Raw genomic sequence first — 19,316 nt, forward strand, 5'->3', positions numbered from 1 at the left:
CAAGTATGTTGGTTTGTTTTTCTTTAATCTTCCTTCTACTATTAATCTGAGGCCTAAAATTGCTTCCCGTGTCCCTATACTTTTCCTGAAACCAAATTGGTCTTCTCCTAACACTTCCTCCACTCTCCTCTCAATTCTTCTGTATAGAATTCTAGTTAAGATTTTTGATGCATGACTAGTTAAACTAATTGTTCTGTATTCTTCACATTTATCTGCCCCTGATTTCTTTGGTATCATTACTATAACACTTTTTTTGAAGTCTGACGGAAATTCCCCTTTTTCATAAATATTACACACCAGTTTGTATAATCTATCAATCGCCTCCTCCCCTGCACTGCGCAGTAATTCTACAGGTATTCCGTCTATTCCAGGAGCCTTTCTGCCATTTAAATCTTTTAATGCTCTCTTAAATTCAGATCTCAGTATTGTTTCTCCCATTTCATCCTCCTCAACTTCCTCTTCTTCCTCTATAAAACCATTTTCTAATTCATTTCCTCCGTATAACTCTTCAATATATTCCACCCATCTATCGACTTTACCTTTCGTATTATATATAGGTGTACCATCTTTGTTTAACACATTATTAGATTTTAATTTATGTACCCCAAAATTTTCCTTAACTTTCCTGTATGCTCCGTCTATTTTACCAATGTTCATTTCTCTTTCCACTTCTGAACACTTTTCTTTAATCCACTCTTCTTTCGCCAGTTTGCACTTCCTGTTTATAGCATTTCTTAATTGCCGATAGTTCCTTTTACTTTCTTCATCACTAGCATTCTTATATTTTCTACGTTCATCCATCAGCTGCAATATATCGTCTGAAACCCAAGGTTTTCTACCGGTTCTCTTTATTCCGCCTAAGTTTGCTTCTGCTGATTTAAGAATTTCCTTTTTAACATTCTCCCATTCTTCTTCTACATTTTCTATCTTATCTTTTTTACTCAGACCTCTAGCGATGTCCTCCTCAAAAATCTTCTTTACCTCCTCTTCCGCAAGCTTCTCTAAATTCCACCGATTCATCTGACACCTTTTCTTCAGGTTTTTAAGCCCCAATCTACATTTCATTATCACCAAATTATGGTCGCTATCAATGTCTGCTCCAGGGTAAGTTTTGCAGTCAACGAGTTGATTTCTAAATCTTTGCTTAACCATGATATAATCTATCTGATACCTTCCAGTATCGCCTGGCTTTTTCCAAGTGTATATTCTTCTATTATGATTTTTAAATTGGGTGTTGGCAATTACTAAATTATACTTCGTGCAAAACTCTATAAGTCGGTCCCCTCTTTCATTCCTTTTGCCCAGCCCGTATTCACCCACTATATTTCCTTCCTTGCCTTTTCCAATGCTTGCATTCCAATCTCTGTTGTACTTTGGGAAGTAAAAAATATAACAATAAAAATTTGAAACAAAATCATGATGCATTTTAAAGAATTTTATATCCCCCCAACTAAAATATTTATGTATTTTTTTTTCACTTTTACACATTTATGACCCAGAGCAATCAATCAGCTTTTCAATTTTCAAATTCTTAGACAAATATTTCTCAAGATAACAGAAAACAATGGAACTGGCAATTATGAAGATAATGAATGGTTAATGTTGATAGATGGACAAAAATAATTTTTTAATCACAGAATTTAGCTGGAGTAGATGAATCAATACAGCAGAACATATTTGATTACTGAATATTTATCAGTGTTAGATAATAAAACAGCTGCAAGGCAAAGCCTCAAGTAATCTCAGAACGATGATGATTAATTGTCAGTTTGATTACATTACAATGTTTGTTGTAATGAGGAGGCATTGTATCTTCCCTGCAGCTTTAAAATAACTTAGGGAAAATTATCCTATTATAATACATACTCCAGACAATGTAAAGTTATTTAACACTTTAGATTATTTACCAGTTGAAGCAACAAAATGAGAACTGTCACACATTTTTGCAGAAAATATAATATTTTTTAAAAAATTCAATAAAAATCTCTTTTGTAACAACTCAATTCTTATATATATAGAATTCATGGTAATTCATACTTTCTTTTATATAACTTTTATTAGATAAAGTTATTTTATTACTGTAATCAGGATTATTAAAAATATTCTCGTAAATTATACAGAAAAAATAATCCAAAATACACTATACTTCTCTGTACAACTGTTTTACGAATCACAAGATTATATAATAAATAAGCAGTATGGGTGCCAAAGAGTTGAACTATGAAAAACACCTAATCATCTAAGGCTCTATAAAATATATTTTTAATCCTTGAATGGATTTGGATCTTGGAGCCAGGTTTGGTATTTTCTAACATAAAAAAACTTGTGTAAAAGAATCATAAAGTTAGAAGTTAATTCATAAAGCCTATAAGCCAAGAACAAAAAACTAGGTGTTCTTGGATCTATATCTAGAATGTTGTAAGTAATGCCGCTTTTAAAATACAATAAAGAATCCTGTACCTTATAAAAATGCAGGAACAGCTAACACAAGTAAATGAGTGAAAGCTGATAAGATGAACAGAACCCATCATTAATTTTGAAAAGAGTGAGAAATGGGTGCGTACAGAAAAGAGTTTTCAAATGATAGCGATTTTTAAGAAAATAAAGACCGATTTGCTCTATGTCAAGCAGGTATGAGATCATATTATTAAAAAATATCCTATATAAAGGAAAAGACAATTTTCAGAAATTTTGTGAATAATGTAAACTGAGCTGAAAAGTTAAATAAAAATGAAGAGAAACTCACTGGAGGAAAAATTACTTCCTAATATACAATACATATATTTCTAGGAAATTATAAATTTGATTATTAATAAAAGTATCTCTTAAAAAACAGATTGGTTTCCCCAAGAACCAACAGGAAATTATGCTGTCTCCAATATGATTATAGATAAAACATACTAAGGAAAAAAAAAAAGAAAGAAGGTGGTTCAGAACTGCAGCAACAGAAATCTTATTTACACATGACATTATTATTTGAGAGAAATGAAGAGCTTCAAGAAGAAAATCTAGAAGAATGGACTGTACAAAGTGAGAAGAAGACAGGGATGAAATTAGCAGTAAATAAAATAAAATATTGGTACAATAAATTGTAAGAAGAGACTTAAAATTAGATGTACATATTGATTAATGATGTTTGAGTAGAATAACTAAGGAAATTTATGTATATCAAAATAGTAAGAGGTATGTTTTTTATTTTAAGTAAGTATCATTTTGATATTTGTCATATACAGAACATGTGTTGCCATTTCATGCATTTGCACTGAGTAAGTACATCTATCGGCTTACTAGATATGTCATTACATGATAGTCTTTGTTTAAAGTTTCCAGTATAGTGTTTAAAATATCTATGATCACAGGCAGTGACATTGATTATGAAATATATGTTTTAATTCATTTCTTAAATGCAAGAAATACGAAAGCAACCGTAAGTTGTGTTCATGCAGGATAACAAAAATGCGGACTTGAGCTGCACAAAAACAAACGCTTAGCCAGTTCTTTGAATTTTCTCATGAGATACAACAATGAAGGTGATCTGTTTTTAAGCCAAATTGTTACTGGTGATGAAATATGGGTATCTCACATTATAACAGGATCAAAACAGAAATCCATGAATGGAGACACATTCCCTCCAAGAAAAAAAAGTTCAAGCAAACAATGTCAGCCTGGAAAATCATGTGAACTGTGTTTTGGGATAGGCAAGGGCTTGCTGATTTTGCTTGGGGTGAAACACCAAACTAAACTACTCACTTTTGGCATACCTTGATATATGCCAAGACATATAGCGGAGACCTTGACTAAACTGTGTTGACCAATTCAAAACAGAACGTGTGGCATTCTCAGTATAGGAATCATGCTGCTTCATGACAATGCTCAGCTATACGCAGCTCATTACCCAAGAACTCATTGTGTCATTTGATTGAGACCCCACTGTATAACCCCGAGCTAGTGAATAGTGACAATCACTTATTCCTATATTTTAAATAACACCTCAGCAGTCAGTACCATGACAATGATGATGTCAAAACAGCTGTTTAGCAGTGGTTATCTTCTCAGGCAGCAGATTTGCATGAAACTGATCAAATGATATGACTAGTGCCTTAATGTCGAGAGATTACCTAGAATCGTAGATTAACATCCAGGATTTCAGTTAAAAAAAAATTAGTTTTTTTTTATATCAAAACAGTACTTGGTTAAAAAAAGAAGCGTCATATTTGCAGAAGATAAGAGTTAAAATAGAATTGTGAGTAAAAATTCAAATAACTTCTAGCTTTTACTATTTCAGATGCATACTGTAGAGTAAGAAAGTGCAAAGACGTGCTTTATAAAACTTACTTATTTGCCTATCCTCATTGCATACGCTATAAAAAGCTAGGAGGAAAAGAGAAAAATGGCAAACAAGCAGCAGAAATCAAATTTCTAAGGAGTAAAGTAGGGGATACAAGAACTGACAGAATTAGAAATTAAAGAACAAAAAAATTGGTAGATACGAGTAGAATGCTTGAAAAAGTTTGGAAAGAATGATTGACATGATTTAGACATCTGAAGAGAATGCAGGATGGAATTATAGATCTAGAGAGAAAGCAAGCAAGAAGTGATACTGTAATGGAGAGAACTGGAATAAAAATTTATGAAATGAAAGAATCATAGAAGAGGAAGGTGGTAAGTGCCAATAAAATGCAAAAGGAGTGGCTCAACCCAAGAAGAGTGGAGAGTGGGATGGATGAATGAGTGAAGTAAATAATAAATTAAGACAGACATGAGAAAACAGAATATAGAAATTTACATAATTGAAAAAGCACTTCAGTCTTATAAATAAATCTATTTATTCACATCACAATGCAATGTTATCAACATAATGTAGATAAAAATATCCTTTATTACATTATAAACATATATTCTGAGTAACAAACTGTTTTTTGTTTCATAAAAACTGTAAAATAGATAGAGTTCAATTTGTCAATTTTTTTTTTATAGTGAAACTAATTTCAAAAATGCACTTCTGTCTGTATAAATTGCATTTATCAAAATACAGCAATAATAGATAACACATTTATTTTCAAAATAAAGTGGATATATTCACAGTATTACCTACCAAATCAAACAGAAACGCTTTCATTTAATTGAACACATTTTTCAACTTAAATTATATGTCGGTTATGATTTTTTAATAAATTATTGAACCTTTTCAAGGATCTTCATACCATTCTATTTAAAATAAAAATAAATGATTTTCTTTAATAAAAGTAATATTAAAATATTACAAGAGAGAAAATAAGAAAAATAACTGAAATTTTCTACATCTCTGTTGAACATGTATATACGAGGTCTGCAAATAAAGTAATTAGACTGGTTCAGAAAAACTTTTTCTTTACAATCCAATTATGCATGGACTCTGAAATATCCTTCAGGTGGTCAGTTATATTTTCTTTTATTTTATGTTTTCTACTGCTTCAAAATGGTGTCCTTTAAGGTGTTTTTTAAAGTTGGGAACAGGAGAAAGTTGCAGGGACTCAAGTTATAACCCACCAGGTTGGTCTAGTGGTTAACGCGTCTTCCCAAATCAGCTGATTTGGAAGTCGAGAGTTACAGCGTTCAAGTCCTAGTAAAGCCAGGTTATTTTTACACGGATTTGAATACTAGATCGTGGATACGGGTGTTCTTTGGTGGTTGGGTTTCAATTAACCACACATCTCAGGAATGGTCGAACTGAGAATGTACAAGACTACACTTCATTTACACTCATAAATATTATCCTCATTCATCCTCTGAAGAATTATCTAAATGGTAGTTACCGGAAGCTAAACAGGAAAAAGAAAAGAACAAAAAAGGGACTCAAGTTGGGTGAATAAGGTGGCTGAGGAACTACAGGATTGTTTTTCTTTGCCAAAAACTCATTGAGAACAGAGTGTAACACGGTGCATTGTAATGATGCAGCATCCAGTCTTTGATGGCTGGTCTCAAGCAGGCAACTCTTTTCCGTAGTCTTTCAAGAATTTCTTAGACATATTAATTTACAGTCTGTTCTGTAGGCAAAAACTCCTTATGGACAATCCCATTATTATCGAAGAAACAAATTAGCAAGATTTTAATCTGCTCGTTTTTGATTTTTTGGGACATGGTGAATTTGAAGTGTGCCACTCCTTGCTCTGGCATTTTGTTTCTGGGTCGTACTCAAATATCCGGGATTCATCACCAATAATAACATTTTTTTAGAAAATCAGGATCAGTTTCAATTCGCCCTAGAAGATTGCAGCACACTTCCACCCTGTTGTTTTTCTGTTCAACAGTGAGGTTTTTTGGGACAATTTTGAACAAACTTTTTTCATGTCCAATTCATTTGTCAAATTTTGATGGACTGTGGTATGGTTCAAATTCAACTGTTCTGCAATCATTCTGACAGTTAATTGTCGTCTTACCGTATCAAGTCTCTGATTTGCTTAACATTGTTGTCACTTTTTGATGTTAATGATCTTCCAGAGTGTGGATCATCCACAATTGATTCCCGGCCATCTGAAAAGCTTTAAACCACCTAAAAACTTGGGCTTGTGACGGAGTGTCATCTCCATACACTCTTTTCAATTTTTAAAAAGTTTCAGTAGCATTCTCAAAGAGTTTAACACAAAACTTGATTGCACAACATTGCTCATAATTAGTATCACTCATTTTTGTAACGCATTTCAAGACAAGTTTGTTTATGTCTCATGTGGCAATAATAGATTAAAAATATTAATACCTAATATAAATGAACTGTTGATATAACCATATGTTTACTAGTAACTTTACAGTGTTGCCACTTTGGCTATATTATTATTTATGTTTATACTTTAAATAATTAATATGGATTTTAAATATATTTATTTTTTTATTTTATAATTAACTGTAAACCTTATGATGTTTCTCTGATCAAAATTCTAACACAGTTTCCCTTAATTCAAGCAAGTAAACGATGGAGCAGTTTCTTTTTTTATCTGCGGAATGCATATCTACCTATTTTTGACGTGATGTACACAATATGCTCATTTTACATGTGCCACCATTGGCTCATACACAAGAAAAACTACAAAGTACTTTTCCTCAGTTTCTGATGATATTAAAATTACTATATTGGAATGTTTGAAATCTCCACTTGCAGAGAAATGAAAGATGTCATTGCCAAGGTACTGAAGATGACTTCCAGTAAAGCCCATAAGGGCTAGGCGTGGAGAGGGTGTGGCATGGCGACCGAAACCATCACATGGAGGGTATCTTCCCCAATGAGACCAGGATGATGGCAGAGAACTTCAATTTTTTAAATGAAAACTCTCATTTGTATTTTTATAACATTATCAACAGCACATAATTCTCATAATTAATTTTTCAGCATATAATTCTAAGAAATTTATTTATATTCTTGAAATTTTCCCCTAAATGCAATCACCCAAGTGCTCCACCTCATCCCACCCAATATGTAGCCTTATAGGTTTAGAGTTCATAAAATTAAAATTTTACTTTCTTGTCATTGGTGTTACATTTTTGTAATAGTTCACTGTTTTGGTTAACTTTTGTTTTGGTTAACAACACACTTTTTCTTCTTAACAGTTTTACAAGACTTTAAAATGGTGGGCTAAATTCAGAACTGATCTCATTCAAGCAAAAAAAAATATCTGCACAATAGATATGTTTTATTTCATAAATTATTAATTTAATGAAACTGGAAAATTACATTTCATTAACTAATGATAACAATATTATTTAAGAAAATACAGAAAAAAATATATAAATGTAATATTAGTATATAATTTAATATAAAATTAAAATTTATGTAAATAAATTCATAACCATCTGTGAAATTCGACTCAAGTCTCAATTTTTGAAAAAGTATACTACACATTTCTTTACAACTGGACAACTGGAAACAGGAACAAGTGGAAATGAGATGTAGCTCCTGAATAATTGTATTTACAGAAAGAAATAAAAAAATAAAAATGTCTTAGAGTTGTTTGTTGTATCTAAAAATGTTATAAAAATTGTAAGTTTTCATTAAAAAAAAGATGGCCATCATTTTGGAAAAATGGAAGAGATTTCAAAGATGCTAATAGGGTGGGTGGTATTTTTAATGCATTAAAAAACTTCTTCATAATTTTTCTTGTTTATGTGATCCCAATGGTGGCTCTAGGTGCTGTAATACACACAGTACATTTCTGCCACAAAAATTGTAGTGCTTTAAGTTAATACAATATTTTTTCTTCAAATTTTCTGGTTGGGCCTACCCATTTAAATGTGTAATTGAGTAAATAAAATCAATCCTCAACAAAAAATGCAGATAAAATTATTTTTCACTTAAAGTGGTAAATATCTAAATTAAGAAAAGTTAAACTTATAAGCAGTAAGTTTAACTTTTCATTATAACTAGTTCAACCACTCTAAATAAAACATGAACATAAATACAAAAATAAGATTACAAAATAATTTTTTTTTAAAGTTATAAAAATATCATGAAAAAGCTTTTCTTTTTAATGTTATGATAAACAATTCTTTAATTTTATATTATAAATTTATATTTACAATATATGCGAATAATGAGAATTACAAACCTTTAGCAACTTGTGGATTGTAATAACGGTAATGCTGCGAGGCAGAAACACATTGTTGAACAGCTTGAACTGTAGCTACATAGTAGTTACGATCTTCGACGCCCTCTGAGTACAATCTTACTAAACCAGGTACAGTTGGCATACCATGTTCATCGACCTGTAATGATTATTAAAAAGGTTATTATTATTATATTTTTCCAGTCAATCTTAATGAATGAAGGTACAACTTGGGCTTTTTGATTGATACTGAAACCTTTATATGTTCAAAAACTACACTCCAGGCACCCATAAATTAGTTAGCATTTTCTAACAGAAAAGCTATTTGATGTCTGGCAATTGACTTCTGCTGTTTATAGTATCCTGTTACACTGTATTATGAGCAGTATAAACAATATCTCTTTCACTGTATTATGAGCAGTATCAACACTGTTACATAATATACTCCATTAAAGCCATTGTTGGCAAGGAACGGAGGGGGTGGTGTAGCTACCTGACACACTATGAGGCGGGATCTTCTCCACCCAGGGAGGGGGGAATTGAGATGTTACATACTATAAGTAAAACTACTGTAAATCTATGTTTACGCTTTCTAAACTTTGAAAAGTAATACTCGATGTACATTTCCAAAACTAAACTATTTGTGAATTTACAGCATCAATATCCTACTAGGATATCTGAGGTAACCCACTGGGTTGGTCTAGTGGTGAACTCATCATCGCAAATCAGCTTATTTCAAAGTTGGAAGTTCTATGGTTCAAATCCTAGAGTAAAGGTAGTTTTACAGATTTTTTATACAGATTTGAATACTAGATCATGGATACCAGTTTTCTTTGGTCGTTGAGTTTTTTAAATCAGCCACACACAGTGTCAGGAATTGTCGACCTGACACTGTATAAGAATAGACTTCATTTACATTCATACATATCATCCTCATTCATCCTCTGAAGTAATTACCTTACAGTGGTTCCAAAAGCTAAACAGAAAAATAGAGGATATCCGGGATGAATTTAATCCATAATTTAACTGAACAAATCTTCCTCTAAGATTAATGCTTTTTATTTTCTAATTATTTACATAAAAATATATGAAATAATTTGAAAACTTAGATTATGAATTAAGTAAATGTTTAAGAAAAATGCAATATTCTAATCTTTATAGAAAATATACCTGATTAACAATTATAATAAATAAAGCACTAATTAGGAGTTGTGGAAGGTGGCTGTTAATGCTTTTTAATAAATTATCAAATTAGATAAAAACGTAGAATTGAAGACACAACGTTAAACAAATAAAACATCATGTTTTAAATATTAAATAGATAATTTATAATTTACATATTTATTATTGAGAATATAATCATCAATATAAAAAAAACACAAAAATGGTTCACTTACAAAACACCTATAATTACATATATATAAGAACCTTTTTATAATACAGATATTATAACTGAAAAAATAATTTAACAATTAAAAGGCTAAGTAAAAACAAAAATAATACATCTTTGGCATTTAAAACTAACAAACTCACAAAAAATAAAAACAACATTAATAGAACAAATAACACTGACAAATGTGGCATCTATTAGAAGAATTTACCTGTGGCTACCATGATTTATAGTGGAAAAACAAAAAGATAACTTAAAAAACCAGATTAAGTGAGCATATTATATTTAAATTTAACGGTAATTGTAAATTATCAAATGAACTGGAACAATTAACTAAAAAATCACTACCAATATTTTATTTTTATTTATGTCTGACTGATACTCAAACCTGGAACCTCTGTTGAAAGGTAGAAAAACTACCACTCTGCTATAGAACGATAGCTGTAATTTAAACAGTTTAAAAAGTAATAACAAAAATTATAAATAATAAAAAAATAGTTTACAAAAAATAAGATAAACATTAATTAATTACAAAATTAATTATTGGTAATGATATACCTAAATTGGTAACTGTTAGAATAAGAAGAATAATAAATTTTATATTCATCTCATTGCTACATAGCTATCGAGTAGAAAAGTTTAATATTACCAATTATTATCTAACAAGATTTTTTTAATCACTAAAAAATAAATGTAAATAATTACAAAATATGTAATTGCTCATGTTGCCTGAAACAGTATTTATTTACATAGACACACTGTCTATGACACACTACTGTCAATTAAATATCAAATATTTTTGAATAAAATTCTGAAAGAATAGATGATATGTAACCATTGATCAGTGTACCTGAAATAATGCTGCTGTCACAGATACACAAAATTATATTTTGTGATTATTTATTGCTGGTTTGTATTCATCTACAAAAAGTATAGTGAATCATATTTATTTACAACCGTTCCTAAAACATTAAGATACGCAAAAATTACGCTGTAAGATAAATTTAATTAAAGTATTTATAATTAACTTGTATATAGTTAAAAATTAAAAATAATTTAGACAGAATTTTCAAATTTAACAATTACTGCAATAAGTAAAAAAAAAAAAACTACTTAAGGATTTTAATCTTAACTAATCAACATGTAACACATTTTTTCTTCTAACATAAAAAAGATAAAAGTTTTGAAATAGAAATTAATTTTACTTTAGAATGGATTTATATATGGTTAATATAATATAAGCTTTTACATCCAAAAGTTAATTGCAGATGAAAAATATGAAAACATTTCTTGCTCAAAAATGAACTCTCTCTTTCCTTATTTCTTACAGTTTACTTCCTGTCATCCTTTTTAATTAAATTTATTTAATAATTATATATTTCTTCTTTGGTCCTAAAGTAATTAAAAATGTATTCTTTCTTTAAAAAAATGTATATTGGTTCTGATAAAATTTGTTTGAAAAATCATGATGAAAATAATCATCTAATTACTGGGTTTGGTGGTTTATATTTCATATAATATCAAATTTATATAACAATGCAAAAATTTAATTAAGAGTATTTATTTTTTTTATAAATCATTTTAGAATAAATGTTTAATAGATATTTGTCAGAAGACAGAAGTTTTAAGGGATGTCATCAATTCAGAAGTTATGGCAGTACTGTAAGTAATTTGTATTGAAGGTAAAAGCAAAATAACAGGCAGACAATTCAGTACGCAATTCATTCTCACTTGTAATTTAATGACTCTAACCGTGCTGCTCCCAATAGGTGATGACGCAACCAAGCGTGTACCACCAAATATATCTTGTAATGAACTTAATTCATTCATACAACCTGCTGTGATGGAAGAAATTCTAATTAATAATGTTTTTCAGGCTTCGGGATTTAAGAAATGATTTCCAAAAAAAGTTAAACTTCTCAAATAATTTAAATTCAATAAATTTCAAAATGATTTCAGTAATTATGAATGAACTGATATATTTTCTTTTTAAACTATATATCTTTTAGAAATTAATAGACGCACAAAAATATTTCATAGTAATTTTACAACAGCAGCAAATTTACTTCAAAAGTGAATTCTAAATTTTCCCCAAAGAAAATAAATACAGTACAAATCAAAAGTATTCATTTTTATATTTAAACAGAACTACTTGCAAAAACTTAACTTGCAAAATGTTATCTTTACTGAATCTTTATTACAATAAATTTTAATGTATAAAGTTCAATATTCTCAATTTTAATCTATATTGTAACTACACGCATTCTAAAAGCTTCAAAAAATTACATTTTAAGAATTAAAAAATTTTCAGTTTTTACTTTTTTGAGTAATTTTTGTTTTAAAAAAATCTTTCATTTAGTTATGGAATATGGAAATATGTAAACTTTTGCTAATATAAATGCAGAATTTAATTTTTCATTTCATTCATGAAATGTTATATGTCACAACTGTGTTTAGTCTGCAGTGGTTTGGTTTTAAGTTGCTCACCTGTTATAATACTCCTTTTGATAAGAGGGAAATAAGGAATAGAATTTCGAGTAGAAATGAAAACCTAATGATATGAGACCGCACAGAAAGAGATGAATGGATTAGAAGAGGGGAAAACATAATAAAAAGATGAGGATAAAAAAAATAGTAGCAAAAAATGGATAAGGAAGAGAAGTGGCAGGATAGATAGAAGTGGAGTCAGGCTGCTAGTGAAAAATTTACCGTATCATCTGACAGAGTGGAATAAAAAGGGTATAAGACAGATGTTACTGGATGTTTTATCAACTAAAAGCTAGACAAATTGTACGTAGTGTTATCTATCTTGTAATACAATATGGCCACGGGCAGTATTTTATAAAATTTTGTTGTGTAAAAGTATTACCATATACGTATCAATAATATTTCAAAATAAACAAATTTGTAATATAAAATGAAGAATCAATTCATTATTTTATATTGTTTAATAAAAAAAAGTACACTTGCACCTTCAACTTCACTTTAAAAAATAAATGTATATATATATATATATATATAACATTACAGTTACAAGCCACATTTATCTAAGCAGTCATTGTTAAATCGTCTAACTTTAAATTATAGTAACTCATGACACTATTGTCGTGGAACATGTTGAAGTAAAGAAGTACACTTTACATTTAATAAACCATAGAATTCAATTGAAAATAGTAATTCATCATGCTAAACACAACTATACAACTTGTGGCATTACTTAAGTAACAGTTAATTTCCCATATGTGTTTTAAAGAAAATTTATAGCAGGTATGCATGGATTTACATTCCTTTACACTGACCATCTTATTTAAATTTTAAATTTTATTTAGTAGAACCATTATTTTTAATTTGTGTTGAGAAATGTTTTTTTTAATAATATTTATGTAATATGTAGAATAATTTCATTTTATTATTGTTATTTATTAATTTTTCCAATAATTAGAATTTAAATTGCCAAAATTTTAAAAACAAACTTCTTGCAAAACAGTTCATACAATTATGATAAAATTTTAATGTTTTGTTAGTCATTAATATAAGATAAAGAATATAATATTGATTTTGTATCGCAGAAGCTTGTTTACAGAAGGACAGATTTTACACTAAACACAGTGCAGTGTCCAAAAAGATTTTCAAAAATTAATAATAAATATTAAATATTTATTAATCTAATATTAACAAACTTAAATTAATTAAGTATTAAGAAACACTTAATATTTAAACATAAATAACAATTTAAATATAGATCATAGATGTAATGGACAGATTTTATTTTAGAGTAGTATTCAAAGAATTTCACAATGGTATTTATTCTTGGGTCATGTGGAAGTGACATGTAGTGCCACGTCATAACCAAAATAGAAGACCTGCTGGTTTCACTCAGTAATAGCCAAGAATATTAAAAAAGAAGGTGCAGTACCTTTGTCGAATGGTTCATAGAAAAAAATCAAAAACGGTAATCTAACTTTACAGTGCGATATAAAAGACTAAATCACGATTATCATGCTCTATTATTTGTGCATGGTATGAAAAGTTTAAGATCATTGGAAGTATTGAACATAAGAAAGGTTACAGATAGCCTCTGTGTAAATGAAAAAAAATGTTGAGCGAATAGGGTAACAGGTGTTTATTTGCAGTCTGGCCAAGATAATGTGGTTAACTACATGTGATTTAAAAATTACAACTAATCATAATGTGTTAAGGAAAATGTTTAAAAATGCATTCTTACAAACTTCAATTACACAAGAAAATAGAATTGCTCAAAAGAATTTTGCTACTACCATGTACAATCATCTGGTATTTAATGAATACTATTCTAATAAAATTGCCTTTTCTGATGAGGCTATTTTCTATTTATCAAGAAATACAAATAAACAAAACATTAGAACCTGGGGCTTGGGAAAACCCATATTTGAATGTTGAGCATGTTAAAAATTCCAAAAGTGAATGATGTTGAATTACAAGTAAAAGTAGTAATCGGCCCATTTTTTTCACATACAAACTGCAACATTTACCTTGATATATTGGAAAATCTTTCCTACGTGTAGCTACAACATTTACAACTTGTTGGAAGATGGTGCCCTGCCACATCAGGTTACACCTGTGTGAATTTCTGAACAATAAATTTCCTAATCTAATTTGATGAATTGGTCGCAGTGTTCGAACAGTTTTGCCACACAAATCACCAGACTTAATGCCTTGTGATTTCCTTATATGGAGTTTCAACAAAACTATAATTTGATAATATATCATATCTATAATTCTCAGGATACTGACAGAAATTTGGAGGCGAGTCTCATCACTGCATATTTTAACAATGATCGTACTCAGCAAGAGTTGGATTACTGCCTAGAGATGATGTGCACTACCAATGGGGCACATTTGGATGGTTTGAAACTAATAAAAAATTTAGTTTCATTTATCTTAATGTAGAAGATTCATAACTATATGTAGGATAACATTTTTTTATAACCAATCAAAGTTGTCAAGGTATTTTATGGACATCCTATATAATTAATCATGTTTATAAATTATTTCCATAATTATTTATTGAAAAACGTATGAAACGTTTCTGTAATAAAAAAATTCCTCTATTTATGAAATTAACTAAACCTTAATGAATTCTAGTATTTGGACAAGTACCTTACTTGCTTCATTACAAATTTCTCTCTAATCCTATTTGTGTAGACTCTTCATTTTATTCCCTAGTATTCAACAAATACCTGTAAAACCATATCTTTAATGCATGTTCTTTTCTGATTTCTTATTGTCCATGTTTCACAACCATAAAACACTGCAATCTACATAAATATTTTTTACAGTTGTTTTTAATTGTTAGATCCGTGCTTTATATTAATTTTTATTTTGATTGGAAATTCTTCTTTTTGTGCCCATCTGATATTGATATAAGCCATCCTTGATAATTATTACTACTAAAATAAAAAAATTTTGCCAACATTTGTTATATTTTCTTCCCCCATTTTAATGTTTAATTCCTTATTATTCTCCTTTCTATTACATATTAAAAACTTGTAATAAAGTTTATTTTTTTTATTTTGAAACAACATAATTATATCCTTAAATTACTTACGTGATCTTTGTATCAATTCTTACCACACTAAATACAACTCACATTAAGAAATTACAATTTCTTAAAATCAAAAACAATTACAAAATACGAGGTGCGACAATAAAGTAATGAGACTGATGTGAAAAAAATGTTGCTTACCGTTTTAGTCATGTATAGTGTTGTCTCCTTCAAAGTAGTTCCCCTCTGATTGCACTCACTTACTCCAGCGCTTCTGCCATTGATGGTAACATTTCTGGAACTCATCTTCTGTAATATCCTCCAAGACCCTCATCACAGCTTTTTGGACATCTTGTGTTGTTTGAAAATGGTGTCCCTTGACCGCCATTTTGACACTTGGAAATAGAAAAAAGTCGCACAGAGTGATATCTGGTGAATAAGGTGGCTGTGGTAGTACTGAAATTTGTTTTGAGGTTAAAAATTACTGTACTGACAGAGCAGGGGCCGCATTATCGTGATGCAGAATCCAATTATCAGCGATATTGGCACGGACACGAAGAACTCGTTTACGAAGTCTTTCTAAAATTTCTTTATAGAAATATCGGTTAACTGTTTGTCCAGGAGGCACCCACTCTTTATGAACAATTCTCTTGGAATCGAAGAAGCACACAAGCACACACTTTTGACTTTGACATGCGAGCTTTTTTTGGTCTGGGTAATCCCTTTGAGCACCATTGCGAACTTTGGCGTTCTGTCTCTGGATCGTATTGAAAAAACCAACCTTCATCACCAGTGATAACACGGCTCAACAAATCTGGATCGATTTCCGTTTGCTCTAACAGATCGGCTGCCACATTTTTCCGTGTTTCTCGCTGTTGTTGTGTGAGATTTTTGGGGACCATTTTTGCACAAATCTTTCTCGTACCAAGATCTTCAGTTAATATTAGACGAACCGTTTCTCGATCGATGTTGAGTTCTTCTACAATCATTTTCACGGATAATCTTCGATCAGATCGTACGATTTCACGCACCCTGGTCAAGTTGACATCTGTCCGTGAGGTTGATGGTCGTCCACTGCGGTCTTCATCTTCAACAATCGTTCTGCCTTCACTAAAAATTTTATGCCACCGAAAAACTTGAGCTCTTGACATAACCTCCTCTCCAAAAGCCTTCTGAAGCTTACCGTAAGTTGTCGTCGCGTTTTCACCCGATTTAACGCAAAAAGAAATGGCATACCGTCGCGCAATATTTTGCGATTTCATTTCTGTGACGAGAGACACAAACACGTGTTCACTTATTACAGCACAACTCACGACCGAGCAGTTGCATCAATGTGCCGCTTGGACTAGAAGTAGCTTATAGACCAAGGTCAAAGATGGTGTGCCTATGCAAGCTGCAGGGTTGCTACATCTTGCAAAGAAAAATCAGTCTCATTACTTTATTGTCGCACCTCGTAATTTTTTTCTTAAAATATAAAATAATAACTACTAAGATAAAATATATAAACACACAAGTATTTATATGTGATTCTACAAACATTTAGTGGGAAACGGCAATTTTAGGTATGTTTAATATATATATTTCATATTTTAAATATGTTAACTTTTCTAAAAATTGACTAATAGAAATAACTGTATCTTGATAGAATTTGTATAATTTTTCATTTTGAGGTACATAACAAAGTATTATTATGAAAAGAAAAACAAGTAGTAAAATCGATAAAATTTTCAAACTGGCTCACTTAACTGGTAGTACACAAGTACACAGACAGAAGATTCAAATAATGTTATTCTAATTACTTGCAAAAACTAATCTTTTTTTCCTGAAAAGCTAGAAGTCAATTAACTTATAAAGACTACAATAGCTTAATGAAGGAGCAACACATATAATATTTCAATTCAAGAATATTTAAAATGCAATAACATTTTTATGATGATAAATTTCATAAATGTTATTAGAAATGATTAAACACATAATTATATTGTGTTTAATGAATGAGCCATCCTGTAGTAAATAATTTGCTGTGATACAATATAACCTACCTCAAATATCATAATTCATCAATAGATATATTAATAAGTAATAAACTCAAGAATATTTAAACACCTAATATATAACTATAAATTTTATTATGTAGTAAATAATTGTTACCAACATTACAGATACATTGGAGTTATCATGTACTATAGCATTTAGAAAGCCGTGAAAAAGCATTGATATTGAATTGCTTAGAAACAATATTGGCTGTACAACAACAATGTCATCTAACGTATTGTACTGGTCACTTATACATGCATGAACATACTGAAAACATTATAGGTATGGTATCATTTGTTTATCGGGTATTTTAGAATGGTTGTTGCTCTTACTGTTTTTACACGCATGCATATGCACATTAACATACCTGACAAATTTTAGGAAATCAGATTTTAATAGTTTTATCAGAATTATTGCGATTATAAAGGGTTCTCATTTTTTATGAGTGAAAATAGACATAATATTATGTCCAAAATAAGCATATAAAACTGATCAAGTTCACCTAATGTCAATTAATCTTTTCATCCTAAGAATTTTTCAGCTTCCATTTTCTTTCTGAATTTTTTCATTTTTTTTTTTCATAGTGTTACTAAATCATCTTTGATCCTTCAGACATCTGGTTTTTTTTATAATAAATATACATACTGCTTTCAGAAATACGTCAGTTATTAGATATTATTACTTCAGTTATTAAATAATCAGTTGTTAATTTAACAAGCAACCTTACAAATAATTTGAGCCATTTTCTTTAAATGAAAGATTTTTATATTCATCTTTCTCTACTTGCTACAAAGTTTCATCTCATCCTCTATTTCCGATACAAACCATTTTTTGGTACAAATGTCTAAATGTAGCTGGGGATTAGGGAATGTAGCTGAAAAGTAGTATTAGTTTCACAGTCATTTGTCTCTTTAATTATAATTAAAGACACAATTAGTAAAGAAATAAACAAACGTAATAGTGAAAAAATAAGAAACAAATAGTATATAATTAAAAAGTTCAATAACTATTGAACAACTCTCACAGTAAAAAAATTTTAAAGAGACCTGATTTAATTGGAACATTCTGAACTCATATTTTCCAAAACAAAAATAAACAAAATCATGAACAAAAAGGTCATTAATTACATATTTACTATGTTCTTATTATTGTCTAACGTAAAATGTAATTCCATCACACAAATATGAAACATGTCTGATGTGACCAATTGGCCTTTCAGGATAATTTAGTTCTGTAATAATTCAAGTTCTAAAAATAATCTGTAAATAACAAATGATTCAGTAAAATCCTGCATAAAACTGATGTTTGCACATCAATTGTGACACTACTACGACTGATGTTTATATATCAGTTGTGACACAACCACAAGCAATTATAAAATCCATTAACTTTAATAGTCAGAATTGACAAGTAATGCCATATGAACAAAAGCGATTTACGCAAGTTTTTTTATATAATTAAATCTGAATATATGTTCAGTAATATTAACAAAATTAATGAATCAAGCTAAACAATGAAATTTATAAAAGATATTCTTAACAAATAAGCCGTTCTTATTTAAAATTAAAGTATGTGTTTCTGGAGTACGTTTGTTATCAGTTTTTTCAATAAGAGCTATTAAATTTTTAAAAATGTGCGAGTCAAGAAATTATTAGATCAAATGTTAACATATAATTCAATATTATCAATATTTATATTGTACATTAATTATTATACCACAATAATTAATTGTAATTATTTACTGTAATATTTATCAATATTTATTATCATATTTATTTATTATCAATATTTA

At 29.5% G+C, this 19,316-nt stretch overlaps 1 protein-coding gene across 1 annotated transcript in view; it reads right to left on the reverse strand.

The window, feature by feature from the left end:
* Window positions 1–19,316, reverse strand: part of Obp73a (Odorant-binding protein 73a) — a 134,795-nt gene that overhangs the window by 14,424 nt on the left and 101,055 nt on the right. The window contains exon 5 of the mRNA XM_075376592.1: window positions 8,577–8,733. Within this exon, the coding sequence (XP_075232707.1) occupies window positions 8,577–8,733 (157 nt within the window). The remainder of the gene's footprint in view (window positions 1–8,576; window positions 8,734–19,316) is intronic.

This window comes from Lycorma delicatula, chromosome 10, assembly GCF_047948215.1.
Source record: "Lycorma delicatula isolate Av1 chromosome 10, ASM4794821v1, whole genome shotgun sequence".
In the NCBI taxonomy this organism is placed as follows: domain Eukaryota; kingdom Metazoa; phylum Arthropoda; class Insecta; order Hemiptera; family Fulgoridae; genus Lycorma; species Lycorma delicatula.